This window comes from Mastigoproctus giganteus, chromosome 9 (assembly GCF_048544385.1).
Source record: "Mastigoproctus giganteus isolate SK-2022 chromosome 9, ASM4854438v1, whole genome shotgun sequence".
In the NCBI taxonomy this organism is placed as follows: domain Eukaryota; kingdom Metazoa; phylum Arthropoda; class Arachnida; order Uropygi; family Thelyphonidae; genus Mastigoproctus; species Mastigoproctus giganteus.
In genome coordinates, this window is record NC_143583.1 from 21,602,303 (window position 1) to 21,622,043 (window position 19,741).

The 19,741-nt window shown below is 36.2% G+C and overlaps 1 protein-coding gene across 1 annotated transcript in view; it reads left to right on the forward strand.

Moving 5' to 3' along the window:
* The first annotated feature begins 305 nt into the window (after nucleotides 1-305).
* Nucleotides 306-19,741, forward strand: part of Appl (amyloid-beta-like protein) — a 364,342-nt gene continuing 344,906 nt past the window's right edge. The window contains exon 1 of the mRNA XM_090381664.1: nucleotides 306-506. Coding sequence (XP_090237790.1) covers nucleotides 423-506 — 84 coding nt within the window. The 5' untranslated portion in view covers nucleotides 306-422. The remainder of the gene's footprint in view (nucleotides 507-19,741) is intronic.

Consider the following 19,741-nt stretch of genomic DNA (forward strand, 5'->3'; position numbering starts at 1 on the left):
GAGATTTTGCCTTATTTATATTTAAACACATAAAATAAATGTTGTTCCATATTTCAGTGAGTCAATTTTATAATTTTTCACGTAAGGGGGACCTAATATTAACGTAAACAAAAACAAAGATTTTTCCCATTAATTTTTAACAGCTGATATAATTTTGTAGTGGAAAAAAATCGCTTGACAGAATGATGAGTTCTTCTGCAAGGGAAAGGACATGCGCAGTATAACGTCAGCAACCAACTGTCCTTTGTGACGCAGTTTGTGATTGGTCAAGATTCCTGCAATCAGTGTTTCACAACCATTAGAGTGGTAAGAGAGAAAGATCGACAGCGCACACCCTAGGTTTTCCAAGGATAGAGACGTGCTCTGGGTGAAACTGTGTTGGTACTTGTGGTGACAATTAGCAGGCGTTTTACCACAGCAATATGTGGTTAATTCCAGGTTTCGTTTGTCTCCATCTTTTCGTCGCATGTACTGCTAGTACGATTTCGACAACTCCATATGAAGAGGTAAGTTTTAAAAGGCCTAATATAAAAAAATCTAAATTTTCATTGCCAGCTGGAAGAAGTGTCCGCCCTTGGTTTAGGAAGTTGAATAGCTTACTCTTACCCATGCAGCATGGAAGGCACAATGGCTAATGCTAACTTCGTTCCGTTAAGTTTTATTCCGAGGCCAAGGGTTAGCTAGATATGTAATCAATGAGTTAAGAAGCGAGATATTGGATCATTTGTTGTAGTGTGCAAAGATTATCTATTAATATTGCCAAACGCAGTTTAATAACAAAAAGTTTACTTCAAGTGGGGCCTAAAATGCTATAAAAGCATCCCTTTAGGCCTGTATATGTATTCTTTTTTTGCAAATTCGTTTGAAGCTTTGCTTTTTTTTATTTGTAGTTACTCGTATATCGGATATGATACAGAATCGAACCATCCACGTGATTCTATCCATAAAACTAATTTTGATTATTTTATTGCTAATAGTAATACTGTATATTCAGCCAGCAAGTGGTGATAGCGTTAACATACTTGGTACTGCTCATTTGACTATTTTTTTGTGTTTTTGTTAATTGTCAAAAATTGTAATAGTATGGGATGTTTAACGAATTGTATATATTGTACATCTAGATCGATATATAATTCATGGTGGATACCGGCGGGACAAAAAACGTGACAAAAAGTAGCATATATGCACGTTGCAGAAATGTGGTGAGAAACGTGATTGAGAACGATTTTATATGTACTGTAATTAAATACAAAATTCTATCATTTCGTAAATACATCTCATCTAATGTTTATACAGGAGTATTTTTTGATCGAAGAGAAAAACGTGTGAAGAATATGAGCTGACCAGTTTACCCTTTTAGGATAAATCATACATTTAACACTCACGAAACTAGTAAAATGTGAAGTTTAAGACGGATTCATATTGCAATCAGGTATCGTCATATTTAGAACGAAATCGATAAGCAGTTTTAGAAGTGTTGCGCAACCTGTGGTCGCGATCCGCCAAAGAATTGTCTAATCACGAAACCTTTTGGAGGGGTCATCGTGAGGGAACGGTTAGTGTATTCGTTAATTTTCCTCTTTCCTAATTTTTTTTTCTTTAGTATCTTGTTTAATCTCACGCTTTACATAAAATAACTTATCTTTTATCACCCTACTCCTTTATATCCACATAGCAAAATGATAAAAGTGGGTTTAAGAAAGAAATTGTGATGGGGTCAGGTGATCTAGGGGTCGCAGTTTGTATAATTTGATAATTGTAACATCGGATTGCATCAAAGCAAATATATTTATATAGAAAAATAAATATGTGCAAAAACATCAATGTTGGTTATGATTTTCGCAAATTTTTTTTTATTTGTTACCGAAAAAAAAAATATATGACATGCAAATATATATGTTTAAAGCTAAAACTTCGTCGCGAAACTGTATAGATTAACTTTATACTTAACATATATAGTTCCGTACAAGGGGGCAAATGCATCATTCTGTATGTATAATAAATGTAATTTGCAACCTCATGACTATAGTGCGATTTTAGATATGACACAGAATACCTTAATTTTTTTGCTATATGTTAGAAATGGATGCAGTGTAATTGGAATCTTGCATGCAATAATTTCTTACAATTTTATATTGTATTAATTGTTTCTTACAAAACACATGTGAATAAATACCCTCTTGCTGATTGCTTAAGAAAAGTTCTCTATTTAATTATCCCACCTACTAAAAAAAAAAACAAATCTAAGTTAATATGTATTTGATAAATTTTTAATTTTAAAAACATCTTGCTTGAAGTAAAATAATTTCAGATTTAGTATTGCTTATTTAATAATACAATTTTTTCCTTTTTACTTATAAACGTAAAATTATGATTTTGAGTCAGGATAGGAATATCAGTATGTACCACTGTGTGTATATATTCACATATGGGTGGCTGGGTGTTTTTGTGCATTTGAGGTATTAAAAAAATACAGCCATGTAGAATATCATGAGGTCTAATAATTTTTCAAAATAACAGTTTAATAATCACCAACCTGTAGTTTTTGTTTTACATTATCTTTCACTTGCTGATGAACTGAATAGATATTTTGCATCTACATTTACACATGAGGAATTCTTTAGAGAAGGAGTTGCCAGAAGTTCATCAACCTCTAACAGGGAGCCAAATGATTTTGTGTAACTGAGAGGAAAGTAGAAGAGAAATTGTTGAAGCTAAACATAAAAAAGGCACCTGGGATGGATGGGATCTATCTAATTATAATAAGGGAGGCAGCAAAGGAGGTAAGCCTTAGTCATAATTATTAGAACATCTCTGGATTCAGGGTGGGGCTCTATAGACTGGAGATGTGCAGATATATCCAAAATTCACAAAGTTTGGCAGGGTGGTTAATAACAGTAATCAAGGTAAGCTACTGCAACAAGATATAGAAAAATTAGGCAGAGAGGCTGAAAAATGGCAATTGAAGTTTAATATTGACAAATGCAAGGTAGAATTAATCCCAGATTAATGTACCAACTGTGTGATATTATACTCAGGTAGGTGGGAAATGAAAAAAAACCATGGGGTAGTTGGGCAGTCAGATATGAAGTGCTATAGTAGTGTAGACAGGCTGCCAGGACAGATCGTGGGGTTTTGTCAATGATATATACTTTTCTAGCAGGAATAAGGAGGTGATTATCCCATGGTACAAGGCAATGGTTAGGCTACATCTTGAGTACTGCACACTGGTCTGGAGACCTCATTTTAGGAGGGAAGTAGATCTTCTGGAATGGGTGCAGAGAAGGATAACAAGATTGGTGAAGGGAACAAAAAAGGTGGTCTTACTAAGAAAGATTTCAGTTCTGCAAATTGCAGTGTCTAGGTGGTCTCAGTTAGATCACCTGTGGGGTGATCTAACTGAGACATTTAGCTTTGAATGGAATGGAATGAGCAAGCTCAATGCTGTTGGAATCCTTCCTCTCACTCAGATTACACACGAGAGGATATAAATTCAAATTGAGGAATGGTGGTTGCAGGATAGATGTGTGGAGGTTTACCTTCAGATAGTGGGGTGGTTGATTGTTGGAACAAACTTCCATCTGTAGTCATAGAAATGAGTAGTTGAATAAATTCAAGGAAGAACTAAAGAAATTATTGAAGAGGATGGAGAGATGATGTGGAAAGTTTTTTTTTTTTTTTTTGGCTGGTGCTTTATTAGCTTGTTGTCTTGCATCATTTGCCACTACTAATGCTATTTGATCCATTAATTGTTCTAGTGTAATTAATATAATTTTCGTGAAAGCTTCAAGTTTTGGGAGAAATACAATAGTTATTTGAAGTGGAGATAATAGTGTTAATAAATTAACAGTTGCTTAATTTGTAAAACTTTCTTGAAACTGATGCAGTTTTTTTTAAAGATAATAGTAGTGAATTTAGCTCATTCAAGGAGACCTAAGTGGTAATATTTTTAGGACAAATACATGATTATATTTATTCTGCAAGAACTGGTACCTATACTCAGTCTTCGTTATCTTTGTCATAGAATACATTTCTTCTATATTTTGATAGACATGTAAAAGTTAAGTTAAGTTAAATATTCCCAATTTAAAAATTTCCATTAGAAAAAATATTCAGATTTGAGTCCAGAATGCTCATTTGTTGAGCAGTGTTTGTTTTTATTCCTAATTAGCCTTTGAGGTTTTTTCCCACCTTCCCTCTCTTCTGAATTAAGAATCCTTGAGATGTAGATGTGAATTTTGTTTGAGTACTCTTTTTTTTTTTTTTTTTTTTTTTTTAATCCATTTTCTCACCAGCAGACAAACTGACCTATGAGCAGAAATTGGCATGGATTCAAAAGTATTGAAGAGTAGTGGAATCACAAAAACTCATCTATATCAGATGAGTTTTAGAGTTACTTGTCTGTAACGTTACCTTAGTAATATTAAACACAGTTTTAAAAATTGCAGTAGTTCTTTGATATATAATTTCCTGTAGGTGTTCTTTTAAAATGATAACAACATCCAGATATTCATAATATTGAATATCTGGATTTTAACTATAAGGAAATTATCTGTTACATTGCATTTATTGTTATTATTAAACTTCTTATTAATCTTGATTTCACCCGCTGTACAGCCAGCCACCTGGCTAGAAGGTGTATATAAAAAGGTATAATGTAACAGTTACATAACACAGGTGTAACTGCCCCAGTGCCAGAATTAAAAAAGCATAAGGGGCATATAGCCCTGTCCTGATAAAATATATTTTTTTATAAATATTATGCTATTAAAACTAAATCAAATAATATTATTATTGTATAGTAGTAGAGAGCCACCATATATTATTTCTTATATTTCTCATGATGGTGACTGGTGCTGAAGGGTCATTGAGTAAATTAAAAATAATAAAAGGCTACAAAAGAAATTCTATAGGTCAGGCCAGCTTAAATTATCTTGCTGTTCTACCTATTGAACATAAAAAAAGTTGCCAAAACAACCTTGAAGGGAGGAAAAGTGATTGTGCAAATATAAGGGCAAGGAAGATGAATTTTTAAATAAGAAACAAATATTACATTAACCTAGTTATAACATAGATTATTAAATTGCTTATTTTGATGTACTGACTTTTAATTTTAGCATGTTTTATAGTTTAGAACCATTGAATATTCTTAAAATGTACATTATAAACAATATTTTTATTTATGAGTAAGGCATTAGTGTTTTATGTTCATGAAAATAGAGAGAGAGAGAGAGAGAGGGCCCTTTGATGGGGGTCCAAAAATTCTAGCTATGCTGATGAACAGATAACACAAATATTATATGGAAATTATTAGGTGGAGTTTCACAGTATATTTACAAGAAGTTAATCCTGGACATCCATTTAAAAATAAAAAAAATAACATAGAATAATAGTTTTTAAATCATTAACATAAGGTAATAATTGATCAGGAGTTGATAAGGAGAACCACTCATTGTGCAGACCAGAAATTAATACATCTCTCCCTTGATACATAGTGGTGTTCTTTTTCACATACTGAGCCATGTTTATGCAAATTAAATAATTGTGACTTTGCTCTTTCATTATTTTAGAATTGTAAACCTTCATGACTTTGAGAAAAAGCTGATGTATGAATTTAGCTCTAGTGTTTTTAGGGCTTCTGATTTGCATCTCTGCACTAGGCCACACTTTGGAAACCTGTGTTATCTATTATTTTATGTGATTCCTTTGTGTTATCATTCGATCATTAGGCTGAAGTAATGGCTGTTATTAGACCTACATCTGTCTTGTGGAAAATTTTATATAAATTCTTCATTTACATGTAGTCTGTTTCTTGTACTATAAATTTGTTAAAAGATAATATATTTATTTAACTGTATATTGTTACACAGTATTTTGTGACACTATTGGTAAATCACTATTGGCTATGTGGGAGTAACCAATATACACAGTTCATAAAGTATCGGTGTAGTGGACAATATTTTCAAGGTGGAGGGCAGTGCACATCTAGAGTTTAAATTAAGTATAATTGCAGCATATTAATTGCTAATTTAATGACATTAAAATAAGACTGCAAACTAATTAAATATGAATTATAGAAAAAGTACAGTGGATTTTTTTTTCTCTGTAACATCAGTTACTTACCAGTATGTGACTTTGATGAGGCAAAATTAATGTTAGGGTGATCATAACATTGGTTCTAATCGGGTGGAACATCCTTAATATAGCATGTGGCCTAATCATTGTTAGGCCATGTGGCCTAATATAGTATATATAAGATGTGGCCTAACCATTGCCTTGTACTATGGGATAATAACCTCCTTATCCCCACAAGAAAAGTATATATCATTGACAAAACCTCATGATCTGTCCTGGCAGCCTGTCTACACTGCTATATAACTTCATATCTGACTGCACAATTACGTAACCCCAGGTTTTTTTTTCATTTTCCACCTACCTGAGTAGTACCACACACACACACACACACACACAGTTGGTACATTAATCTGGGATTAATACTACCTTGCATTTGTCAATATTAAACTTCAGTTGCCATTTTTCAGCCTGTCTGCCTAATTTTTCTATATCTTGTTGCAGCTGTTTTGCTTGTAAGGGCAATGTAGCTGTATTTGCCGACTCTTCAATACTTTCATCCTTCAGTTTAGAATACATATTAATAATTATCTATTTTATTTGGCGTGATAAGTGCCTTTACCAAACATTTTGAATGAGTCTTCAGTTACTGCAGTCACTATGTTAATATATACAAAAACTTGCTATATATAAACACATCTGATAATGTTACTCACATTTCAGTGCAAAAATTTGAATATTCTTTTCCTTGAAGTCAGAGGTAACCATGCAGTCTGCAAATAAAACCACTCCGGTCCAACCTAATCTCTTTGAAAAGCTTTAACAGGATGTTCCCACTTAATACAATTGAAATTCTGAACTGGTTTCAAGTAAATTGTGAAAAATTATGCTCAAGTAAGATCTACAGAATGACTGCCTTCCAACAAACAACTGAGTCACAACAGTACTAACTAGAACACACAGTCTCTTGGTGCAAGTAAAAAATAGAGTTGGGAAGTCTGCCCGCTGTTGAGGGTGATCCCAATGTGCAGTTCTCTCGCCTCCGTAGCCAGGTGGGAAGGAGAATACGCTTCTTGATTAGACCAGGGTTCGAGCCCGTCACCACCAAATATGGAGGATGTGGAAAGGTCAGAGAATGACCACCGCATATCCAAGAGCAATATGACCTTAGTTGCTAATGCTCCTAAAAAACCAAATACCAACCAACCAGCAGTTCTCTCAAAATATCTGCCGTGGTTTTGGAGGTTGACTGCCTAGCAATCTTTTTGCTTCTCAGTGTTATGCTGCCATCAAGCAGTATGTGCTTATAATTTGCCAAGCTTTACATGTCACGGATACTCCTCTTTGAGACACCCAACATGAAGGACCTTTTTTATTTTTAAACTGTCAATTTTTTGGAAATTTATTCTCTGAGTTGTAATTTTTTTATCCCTTCTAGCTTGCACACTGCCTTTAGGTACTGTCTTAAAGATAGCACCAATTAGTGTAATTCTTTTTACTTATAAATATTAGCATATCATAGAACCCTTTCCTAAGGCCATACATTAATTTATAAATCTTAATTAAACATACTTATACATTTTAATTATGTAATGCATGTAGAAATTAATGATTTTTGAGAATCATTATATATGATATAAATGTTTTACAGAAGTTTTATTTTTGTAACATAAGAATGTTTGATTATGCCATGTAATAGCATTCGTTAGCTTCTTATTTTGAATTTAACCAGCGATTTTTGAAAGTTACGACTCCCGGTGTTGGTGCCAATATTGTTGAACTAGCCGCCATGTTGTAATGGATAAGAAATAACGTAATGTATATATATATCTCGACTTGATAGCGTAAGGTATAAAGTAAAACTAGATAGTGTAATAAGAAGCACTGTATTAGGAATCTGTTAGCTTATTATAGTATTATCAATTAATCAAAAATAATATTAATCTTATTAAAATTCATTGTTAATTAAATTGTATTTAAATGGAAATCATGACCCAGACTAGAGCTGAGAAGCAAAGATCACAGACTAGCGAGAGGGGTGTGACTCGGGGGAGAAACGAAGGGGGCGATTCTCCAACATATAACAATCTCAAAAAATGTGCGAAATGTGAAATGTTTGCTGACTTTTCTAAAACAGGACATGATCTAGCCAAAGAGGAGGATGCCTTTGTGTGTGTGTGTGTGTGTGTGTGTGTGTGTGTGTGTGTGTGTGTGTGTGTGTGTGCGCGCGCTAGGTGTCTAGAGTGTCAAGAAATTAGGCTCCAACTCAGCATTCTGATGGGCATCTATGAGAGCTTGAGGTGTAGGGTAAATGTCCTCGAAGAAATTAATATGAGGGCCCCATCAAGCTCTCAGCTGCCCAGGTCAACGACAGAGCTCACTCCTGTGCATCAGGCAAAACAGAGGCAATCTCCAAGGTAGAATTGCGCTGGTCCCAAAGGAACTAGTTATTGTTGGTGACTATTGCCAGGGAGATGGGGAATATACTATGCAAGAAGGATAGGTGAAACAGGACCAGGGTATGTCTGCCAGGGGCAAAAGTTGATGATGTTGTAGAGCAGATATCATCTTTTAAGGGCACAAAAGGTGATGGTGTTGTACATGTTGGAACTAATGACATTAAGAATAAGAGATCTGCAGATTTACTCAACAAGTACAGTCAATGTTGAAAAAAAAGTCGAGAGTTAGGGTTGAATGTGAAAGTGTCTGCAGTTCTGCCCAGACACGATAGGAGGGAGTATATGATGAGAGCCCTGTCAATCAATTTGGCCCTGGAGAGATTGTGCAAGGGTCAAGGGGTAGAATTTTTTTCAGCCTGGTCTGTGCTTGTTGACAGGAGAGACTGCTTCTACAGGGATGGAGTACACTTAAATAGAAAGGGTGCAAGAATATTTGCTGATGCTGTCGAGGCAGTGTCAGATGGATCGGAAAACTGCTAGCTTGGGTGGGGGATACACAGACTAAAAGGTTAACAGTGGCAGCAGGCAGAGGCAAAAGTGATTCTTGCACTGCTTCTGTTAGAATGAGCAGCAGCCCGGAAAGCAAGGTAATGGAGATTTCCAGGACTGCTGGGAGTCATGGTGCAACAAGAAAATACATGGGCTTAGTAGCGTAGCTATCCTTTTTTGGGCCCGGAGGCAAAGAACGTGTTCGAGCCCCTACTTAATTAATGAAAATTGCAAAAACAGGAGACAGCCAAGATGCCGGGCCCTTAAAGGGCACGGGCCTTGAGGCAATTGCCTTGCCTGCCTACATGGTAGCTACACCACTGCATGGGCTGTGTTAGCGTAACTAAGAGTACAAACAGGTGCATATACACCAATACTAGGAGTATAGTTAATAAATTCAATGAGCTTGAAGTGCTAGCCAAGACATCAAAGGAAGATGTTGTGATATCAGAGACGTGGTGTCACACAGATATAAGCAGTGCAGAATTGGAATTTGGGGAGTATAATGTGTACAGGAAGGATAGACAGGACAGGAAAGGACGAGGGGTTATGCTGTTAAGAAACACATAAAATCTAAGGAAGTGCATCTAATTGATGTAGGTGGACAATGCAGTGTTGAGTCTGTTTGGTGTGAAATAAGCACTGGGAAAGGAAAAATGAGAATAGGTGTTGTTATAGGCCTAATGAGTCTGATGAGTATAATCAGCAATTGTGCAGAGAAATAGAGCCGGCCAGTAAATCAGAATATGTTATAATAGGGGATTTTAACTTTCCAGATATTGACTGGAACTTGTGGGTTAGTCACTCGCACACTAGCAAGAGTTTTGTGGATTTATTGGATAACTGTTTTCTACAGCAACATGTTCGAGAGGCAACCAGAAGGAGTAATACTCTTGGTCTGATTATCAGCAGTGATTATTCATGAATTAAAAAATTGCCGATAAAGGAACCACTGGGTGACAGTGATCACAATGTACTGATGTGGGAATTACTTAAAGATATAACTACCATCAAGACTAAAGGGAAGGGTTTTTGCTTTCGTAAAGGTGACTACAGCGGTCTCAGACAGTTTTTAAATTCTGTACAGTGGGATCAACTGATGATGTTACCAATGTTGAATTCTAAATGGGAAGCCTTCAGGGACTTAATTTTGGAGGCTACTAGGCTTTTCATTCCAACTAAGAAATACTGTTCAAGGTTTAGGCCTAAATGGATGTCAGCTGAATTAATGAGGCTTGTGGCAGAGAAGAAGAATGTATGGGATGCATATAAAGTATCAGGTGACACAGAAGCCTATGGCAGGTATAAACTAGTCTGTAATCAAGTCACAAAGGAGGTTAGGCAAGCGAAGACAGATTATGAGAAATCTTTGGCAAAGGATGCAAAGAAAAACAGCAAAGAGTTCTTTATTTATGTAAACTCTAGACGGAAAGGGATGAATCAGATTGGACCACTTAACACAGAGATAGGTTGACTATTGATGATCATGCTCAGGTAGCTGACAAACTGAATGAGTATTTTGCATCTACATTCATACATGAGGAGTTATTCAATGAGGGGAGTGCCAGAAGTTTATCAAACACTAACAGGGAGCTAAGTGATTTTGTAATAACTGAGAGCAAAGTGAAGGAGAAATTGTTGAAGTTACACATAAGGAAGGCACCTGGGGTGGATGGGAACTATCCAGTTTTATTAAAGGAGGCAGCAAAGGAAGTAAGCAAACCCTTAGCCATAATAATGAGAGCTTCCTTGGACTCAGGGGAGGTCCCCCATGGACTGGAGGTGTGCAAATGTATCACCAATTCACAAACGAGGTTCAAAAGGTGACACAAGTAACTATAGACCTGTTAGTTTAACTTGTGTTCTGGGGAAAATAATGGAATCACTGGTTAAAAAGCATTGCAGGATCATCTAGATAAGACTACAGTAATAGTTAAGACACAGCATGGGTTTGTTAAAGGGAAGTCTTGTCTGACCAGTTTGATTGGATACTATGATGTGGTCACAAAGGAACCGAATGCCAAAAATAATTTTGAAACTATTGCACATGGAAGACTGCTGTACAAATTGGAGAGGTATGGCATTAAAGGTAAGTCAATGGATAAAGGGATGGTTGAGTGGGAGATGACAGAGAGTGGTAATCAATGGACACTGCTCTTCATGGACAAATGTTATTAGTGGAGTTCCCCAGGTTTTGGTGTTGGGCCCATTGTTGTTTTCAGTATTTATCAATGATATTGATAAAGGTATATCAGGTTTAATGTCCAAGTTTGGAGATGATACAAAGGTTGGTAGGGTTGTTAACGACAGTAAAGACAGTATGCTACTCCAACTGGATCTAGATAAGTTGGGCAAATGGGCTGAGAAGTGGCAACTGAAGTTTAACATTGACAAATGCAAAGTACTGTATATGGGTAGCAATAACTGAAGAGAAACGTACCAACTGTATGGTACTACACTCAGGGAAGTGGAAAGTGAAAAAGATCTGGGGATAATTGTACAGTCATTTATAAAGTTCGCTGACAGTACAGACGAGCTGCCAGGGCAGGTCATGGAGTCTTGTCAATGATATATAGGAATTTTGCTAGCAGGGACAGGGAGGTGATTATCCTGTTATACAAGGCAATGGTCAGGCCACACCTAGAGTACTGTGTACAGGTCTGGAGGCCTCATTTTAGAAAGGATGTAGAGTTGCTAGAATGAGTATAAAGAAAGGCAACAAGATTGGTGAGGGGAACAAAGGGGTGCTCTCACTAAGAAAGGCTTAAGTTCTGCCAATTGCAGCGTCTGGAGAGTAGGCACCTGCGAGGTGATCTGATTGAGGTGTAAAAGGCCTTGTTGGGTTGAGCAAGCTGAATGCTTGATCGGATTCTTCCTCTTGCTGAGACTAAGAACCTTAGGGGACACAGTTTCAAATTGAGGAAAGATAATTGTAGAATAGATGTGCAGAAATTTGCCTTTAGCTAGCGGATAGTTGACTGGTGGAACAGACTTCCATGTTTTGTTGTGGAAGTTGGTAGCCTAAATAAATTGAAGGCTGAGCTGGACAGGCATTTGGAATGAATGGAGGGGTGAAATGGGAGGTTTTTTTGTTTTTTTTGGCTGATGCTGAATAAGCTTACTTTCTTGCATCGTATGCCTCTACTAATGCTAATGCTACCAAAAAACTTAAAAATAGAAGCAGTGAATAATATGTTCTTAATAGCAGCAGTGTGGCTGATATGCAGTAATTGAACAACAGTATATAGTAAGTATTAGAAAACATGCCGGTATGATCTTGTTTTATCTTGTGTTGTAGAGAATAGCACAGCTACAACAGTTGTGCATGTGTAAACTGATGGCCATAACCATGCAGAAATATATAGACTGAGGCCTTGTAGACCTGTCATATAACTTATAATGGTTATAACGAGCTATTGCTTATTATTAAATATTAAATAAATCTTTAGTGTGGTGTAATCCACTATATACAGCACAATGTCACATCACTGCAACAAGTGCCAAGTTAACACATACAAACTTGAATAATGTAAAAACTGAATTGCTGAATAAAGTGACAATGACATAAAATAATAAAAGTAATAATAATAATAAAGAAGAGGGGATACACAGTAAAATAATGGTGATGATATTTTTACATGTCAAGACTACATGATCCACATTGGAGAGCCTATTCGGCAAGATTGCTGTGTTCATAATTCCACTTGGGGGACACACCCTGAATGTGAAGCATGTCATTCATAAATCCTAATCTGTACTTTTTGTTCTTAATTAAGGTGTTCAAGTTACCATCTACTCTATTCAGAGGTGGAAGCATATGCTTTGGAAGGAACCTGTTGGTTAGTGCAAGCCAGTTATGGTGTGCAATTAATGTGGGTGTCACTCTTAAGCAAGACTGGGGGATCCTCCAGTAGCAGGTATCCCAGATATTGGGGGATATCTAGCTGGTGAGTATCTTGGCTGTAGAAACTAGCCTCTTTTCCATGATCAAGGACTTAATTTTTCTGATCTCGTGTTCTTCTGCCACGTTGATTGTCTTAGGGATAGAAGGAATATGAAGCTTGGCATTGGTCCATTTCAACAGCCAGTATTGTATTTAAGGTTGATAGGTACAGCTGAGGCTCATATTTCTGTTCTATAGAAGACGGCAGGGTAGACTAGATTTAAAAAAAAAAAAAAAAAAAAATTTTTTTTTTTTTTTTTAAATTAGACAACCATAAAATGGAAGGTGCACTTTCCTTTCTTAGAAAAATTTTTAAAGCCCTTAACGTTTTTAAATTTATAGTCCCCGTAAGTTATTAGAATCTTTTAACCATTATGCACGTGGCAAAACTTTCAACCAAATAAGCGGATTACTATGAGGTGAGTGCTGAAAAATTAAGCTAAGCTATATCTATGATCTAGTCATTACATCACAGCACATAAGGACTACTTAAAATATAATCAGTAAAAAAATACTTAAGAGGTAATTGCATAGTTCAACACGAAGTTCTCCCCACAGTGCAGACAGGCTGCTTGGACAGCTCAAGCAGTTATGCTAGTGATACACAGGAATGTTGCTGGGATTGGTTGGTTGGTTGGTTGGTTGTTGGGTTTTATTGGCACATTAGCAACTAAGGCTATAATGCGCCAAAACCAAGTGAAATATTTTGCTGGGACAAGGAGATGATTATCCTGTTGTATGCAGCTGCATCTAGAGTATTGCATGCAGGTTTGAAAGCAGCCATTTTAGTAAGGATGTATATGTGTTGGAAAGGGTGCAGAGAAGAGCAGAAGAATTTCAGAGAAGAGCAGTGAGATTAGTCGGTCGTGAAAGGGTACGCTTATCAAGAAAGACTTGTGGTCTGTAAGTTGCAGTGTCTGGATGCTAGGGACTTGCAAGGGACCTTATTGAAGTGCTATTAGTTTAGTAGAATAAATTACTAAATGGCTGAAGGCCATTCTTACTCTTTCACAACAATTTAAATTGGAAAAGGATGATTGCAGGTCAGATGTGCAAAAATTTGGTTTAAGCCAGGGAGTCATCGATTTTTAGAATGAACTTACATCTGGTGTTGTGGAAGTGGGTAGTTTGGATAAATTTAAGAGGCTTGGACAAATTATTAGATGGGATAGGCAAATGAAGTGGGTAGTGTTTTTATTTATTTATTTTAATTTTTGATTAATGCCATATAAACTTGTATATACTAATACCAGTGTACTGTTTATTCTTTGAGTGTATTATGAATTATTACTTTTCATTGTAGAAAAGATGAATGAATAAGAAAATAAGAATAAAAAATATGCAAAGAAGAATAATAATTAAAAATTCAGTAAGAAGAGCAAAAAGCATATTTTAAATTACACATAGCGTTTAGTAAAATATTTTTCCATTTTTCCCTTCATTTCTACACTTTGGAATAAACTCTCTTGAGATTATTGCATGTGCTTCTCTATAACCCCGGGGGCTCACATCTGGTGAGTATGGGCTTGGCACACCCAGGGTCCTGAGCTGGATATCATCATTCTTCTCTTTCTTGGTGATCCCCTTCTACTTTTGTCTCTCTCTCTCTCTCTCTCTCTCTCTCTCTCTCTCTCTCTCTCTCTCTCTCTCAGGGTAACTCGGGAGCTTTTTTTTTTTTTTTTTCCTGGTGCAGCATAAGCCTCAGGCTTCCTTGCATCATATGGCTATTAATAATAATAATAATAATAATAATAATATTACTCAATATGAAATGATTCATTCTTCAGAATCCAATTCTGATGAAATACTACCAGGGCATAGAATGTGACTATAAAGTTATAGGAAATGAATACAGTATTTTATTTTGTCACTACCATGAATGTATTTTGCCTTCCACTTTTGATCTATTAATGCACAAGTATGTGAACAGGATGCATGTATATCAGTTTCCTGTTGTTTTTTTTTTTTTTTTCCCAATCTGAAGATGCCATGTTTCTCTTTTAAAATTTCAAGAAATCTCTTTTGAATAGGGTAAAAATGAACAGATTTACCTACTGAGGATTAATTTGCTATACTATCTTAAATATAAATATTTAAAATTTTAAAAAAATTGTAATCTTTTGATTATTATGTAGGCTCTTGAAAATATTTCCAAGATAACTTGGGTAGGTTTCAGGGATGGTCAGATAAGTGGCAGCTGTTTTAATGCTGCAAAATGAAAGATTATATACCCCTGGAGGAGGTTCAATTAAAAAAAAAAAAAAAAAAAACTTGTCAGAGGAAGAAATGGATTTGGGAGTTTTGATCCATGAAGATACGAGGCACCTCCTGGCGCAGATATGCAGCAGTGAGGGCCAATTGCTATTCTTTGGCAATTTATTGAATAATTTCTTGTAAAGGTAGGTTGTAATTTCCTATATGAGGCAGTTGTGAGACCACACTAGGAACATTGTCTGGATATTTGAGGTAAAAATACAAACTCCTTGAAGAGATTCAAATTAGGGAAATGCATTTGGTAAAAGAATTCCCATAGATGGAGGCACTTCGAATGCATAGATTACATAGCTTAGAAGATATAAGTATTTTGGAGGGAATCTGATTATAGTTTATAAGGATTGGGGGGGGGGGGGGGTAACATAATAAAATGAATGAAGGAACCAGGGGACATAAATTCAAGCAAATGAGGGAAGAGTTGTGAGTTAGCTTGTATATCAAATTCTCTTTAGCAAGTTGTTAATCATTGAAATAGGTGGCTTCCATGGATAGTCAACTATCCATGGAAACAACCTATTACAGTGATAGCTTGGAGAACTTCAAAGGCCAGCTATACTTCACATGTGGGAAGGACACACATGGTTCCCCCCCCCAAGTACAGCAAAAAGCATGTTTTCTGTACTGTCTTGTTTGGCAACTTAATCAGCATGATATCACTGTCTGCTGCTTATTTAGAGAGGTTTGGATTTCATTCCAAAGGTCTTTAGAGAAATTTCTAATGACCTATTTGGTTTGGTGGGAATAGGGTATCTCCATGAGTTAGTCTGAGTTTTTCAGTATGAAAAACATGGGAATTGGCTTATAGACACATACTTCCATAGACACAAAACATTATATATTACATGGCAACAAGCTCTGGTGCCATTAAAATAATACAGTAAACTGTAAAATCCAATATTCCTTAAAATCTGGGCACATTTTACAAAACAGTCAACATTTCATAATTCTGAAATATTAAGATAGAAATCGGGCACACTCATATCGGCAATTAAGATAGAAATTGGGCACTCATATTAGCAATTGCATGTCTTTAAAAATACATGCAAAAAAGTAATTTCTCTCTTTATAAGATGCTGTAGAACACTATCTTGTCATTTAATCTGGTTTTGCAGCTAGCAGGATTTAAGTTTCACAGATAATGCAGTGGTCTTAATTCTCAGAGCAAAACAAATTTGCCTTTGTAACAAATCGCTGCAATATTACATTATTTTCAAATAGATGGTCTTGCCAAAAGGTTGATGGCCATTTAATTAAAAGATGGACTGCTATTAGATTCTGTTTCAGGACCAACTAGTCCCTCATCAGATAGCAGATTGTCTCGCAACAACATTCAGACAAAAGAGTTGTAAAGAATTGTTTGATGTGTTTTACCATGCAGTATATGAATCAGTTTCAAAGTTGTAATGTAGCTTAAGCTAGCTGCTATAGTATACAGTACCAGAGAAATTTTTTACAAAAGCAAGTGTGTTCTGATATTAGTATTAGTAATGGCCACATGGTGCAAGAAAGCCTATGGCTTATGCTGCACCAGCCAAAAAAAAAAAAAAAACCAAACAAAACAATGATAAAAAAAAAAAATAATAATAATTAATTAAAAAAAAAAGGAAATTAAACCTGTCATCCTATGCGTTTCCCTGACCCGAAGGTATTATCCAGATGACCTTTGAATTTCCCTAAACTGTCAGCCTCTACCACCACCCATGTATGCAACTTATTCCAGTAATTTATAACTCGCTGGCTAAAATAAAACTACCTGCAGTCCAATCTAAACATTTCCCCCCGTAACTTGAATTTATGTCCCCTAGTTCTAGCATCATTTATAATCTTGAAAATTTTGTCCTCATTCATTTTACTGATGCCTCTCAGAGCCTTAAACACCTCAATCAAATCTCCTCTAAGGTATCTAGTTTCCAAACTCTGCAACCCACATATTCGAAGTCTTTCTTCATAAGGACACCCTTTTGCCGATCTCACCAGCCGAGTGATCCATCTTTGCACTCTTTCAAGAAGCTCGATATCTTTCTTTAGGTGCAGTCTCCATACTTGAACACAGTATTCCAAGTGTGGTTTAACAAAAGCCTTATATAATGGGATTATCACGTCCCTATTTCTACTTGCAAAAGTTCAATAGATCATCGATAGGACACCATGGGCCTTCCTTGCAACCTGTTTACAATGCTCAGAGAATTTCAAGTCTGACCGTATCGTAACACTCAAGTCCCTTTCCTCCAGTACTGGGTTTAGTTGAACTCCACCAAGTGAATAAGTTATTTTGGGATTACTGTTTCCCAGGTGTAATACCTTATACTTTGTTGGATTAAAGCATAGCTGCCATTTTTCTGACCATTCCTGAAGTCTATCTAGGTCTCTCTGAAGAAGCTCGGCTTGACAGTGATCATTAACCACTCTACCAATTTTAACATATTAAGGTATTAAGGGTAAGTTGCTACAATGGATAAAAGGATGGTTAAGTGGGAGAAGACAGAGGGTAGTAATCAATGGGTGCTGCTCTTCGTGGACTAATATTATTAGTGGAGTCCCACAGGGTTCGGTGTTGGGTCCACTGTTGTTTTGTGTATTTATCAATGATATTGATGAAGGTATATCAGGCTTAATGTCGAAGTTTGCAGATGACACAAAGGTTGGCAGGGTTGTTAATGACAGTAATGGCAGTGTGCTACTGCAACAGGATCTAGATAATTTCGGCAGATGGGCTAAGAAGTGGCAACTGAAGTTCAACCTTGACAAATGCAAAGTACTGCATATGGGTAGAAGTAACCCCAGAGAAACGTACCAACTGTGTGGTACTACACTTAAGGTGGTAGAAAATGAAAAAGACCTGGGAGTAATTGGGCAGTCAGATATGAAGTTTTCTGAGCAGTGCAGACAGGCTGCTAGGGCGGGTCATGGGGTTTTGTCAATGATATATAGGAATTTTGCTAGCAGGGAAAAGGAGGTGATTGTCCCTCTGTATAAGGCAATGGTCAGGCCACGCCTTGAATACTGCGTACAGGTCTGGAGGCCTCATTTTAGGAAGGATGTAGATTTACTTGAGCGTGTACAGAGAAGAGCAACACGATTGGTGAGGGGATTGAAGGGATTCTCTTACCAAGAGAGGCTTAAGTTCTGCAAATTGCAGTGGCTGGAGACTAGGCACCTGCGCGGTGATCTGATTGAGGTCTATAAGGCCTTGAATGGGTTGAGCACGCTGAATTCTGATGGGATCCTTCCACTTGTTCAGATTACGAACCTACGGGGACATAAGTTCAAATTAAGAAAGGACAGATGTAGAATAGATGTGCGGAAATTTGCCTTTAGCCAGCGGGTGGTTAATTGCCGGAACAAACTTCCATCTGTCGTTGTGGAAGTTGATAGGTTAAATAAATTTAAGGAGGAACTGGACAGGCATTTGGAGGGAATGGTGCGATTTTTTTTTTTTTTTTTTTTTGGCTGATGCTGCATAAGCTCCTACACTTGCTTTCTTGCATCATGTGCCACTACTACTACTACTATTACTACTACATCATCTGCAAATTTAGACATCATACCCTCTATCCCTTCATCAATGTTGTTTATGAAAATTAAAAACAACAGTGGTCCTAATACTGATCCTTGGGGAACCCCACTTCTTACATCAACCCAATCTGAGGAATAGCCATTTATCACAACCCTCTGCCTCCTGACCTGAAGCCATCTAAGAATTTTCCCAGTGATTTCAACCTGTTCCAGCTTATAAAGCAACCGCTCACGTGGGACTGAGTCAAAAGCTTTGCTGAAAACTAAATAAACGATGTCGAAATTATTCCCTAAATCCAACTCGTGAGTGATCCTTTCGAAATAGCAAACCAGATTTGTTAAACATGATTTTCCCTTTACAAAACCATGCTGAGTATCCTTGAGAATTTCAATTTGATCCAAATGATCCTGAATTCCACCTTTGATCATTGCCTCCATGATTTTCCCTACCACTGAAGTCAGACTGACAGGTCAATAATTTCCCACTTCACTTTTAGAGCCACCCTTATGTATGGGAGATACATTGGCACTTTTCCAATGTATCTCATATACATAAGGGGAGTAAGACCATTTCATTATTCATGCAGTTTAAATCCTGTTGTTGAAATATCAAAAAGAATAAATGTTTAAGCTATAAATAAGTTCAGTTTGTTTGTGCTCAGTATTTATTGAAATTTGGTCTCGTCTAAAACTGCTCCAGCACTAGGTATACCTCTAAAATCCAGAAAGAATTTAAAATCTGGCACCTCAATCCCCAAGAGTACCAAATTTTAAAGAGTTTACTGTAATTGGGATAATTTGTATGTATAATTTATAATTTAATATTTTTATAATTTTATATAAATTATAAAATTATATTTAGAATATGTATTGATAATTTAGAATAATTCCTAAATACTAATACTAAGTTTTGTAGTGTTGCTCATGTGAAATCTTATGACAGTTAGGTAAACATTTTTTTTTTTTTTATAAGGATGGATAATTTTTT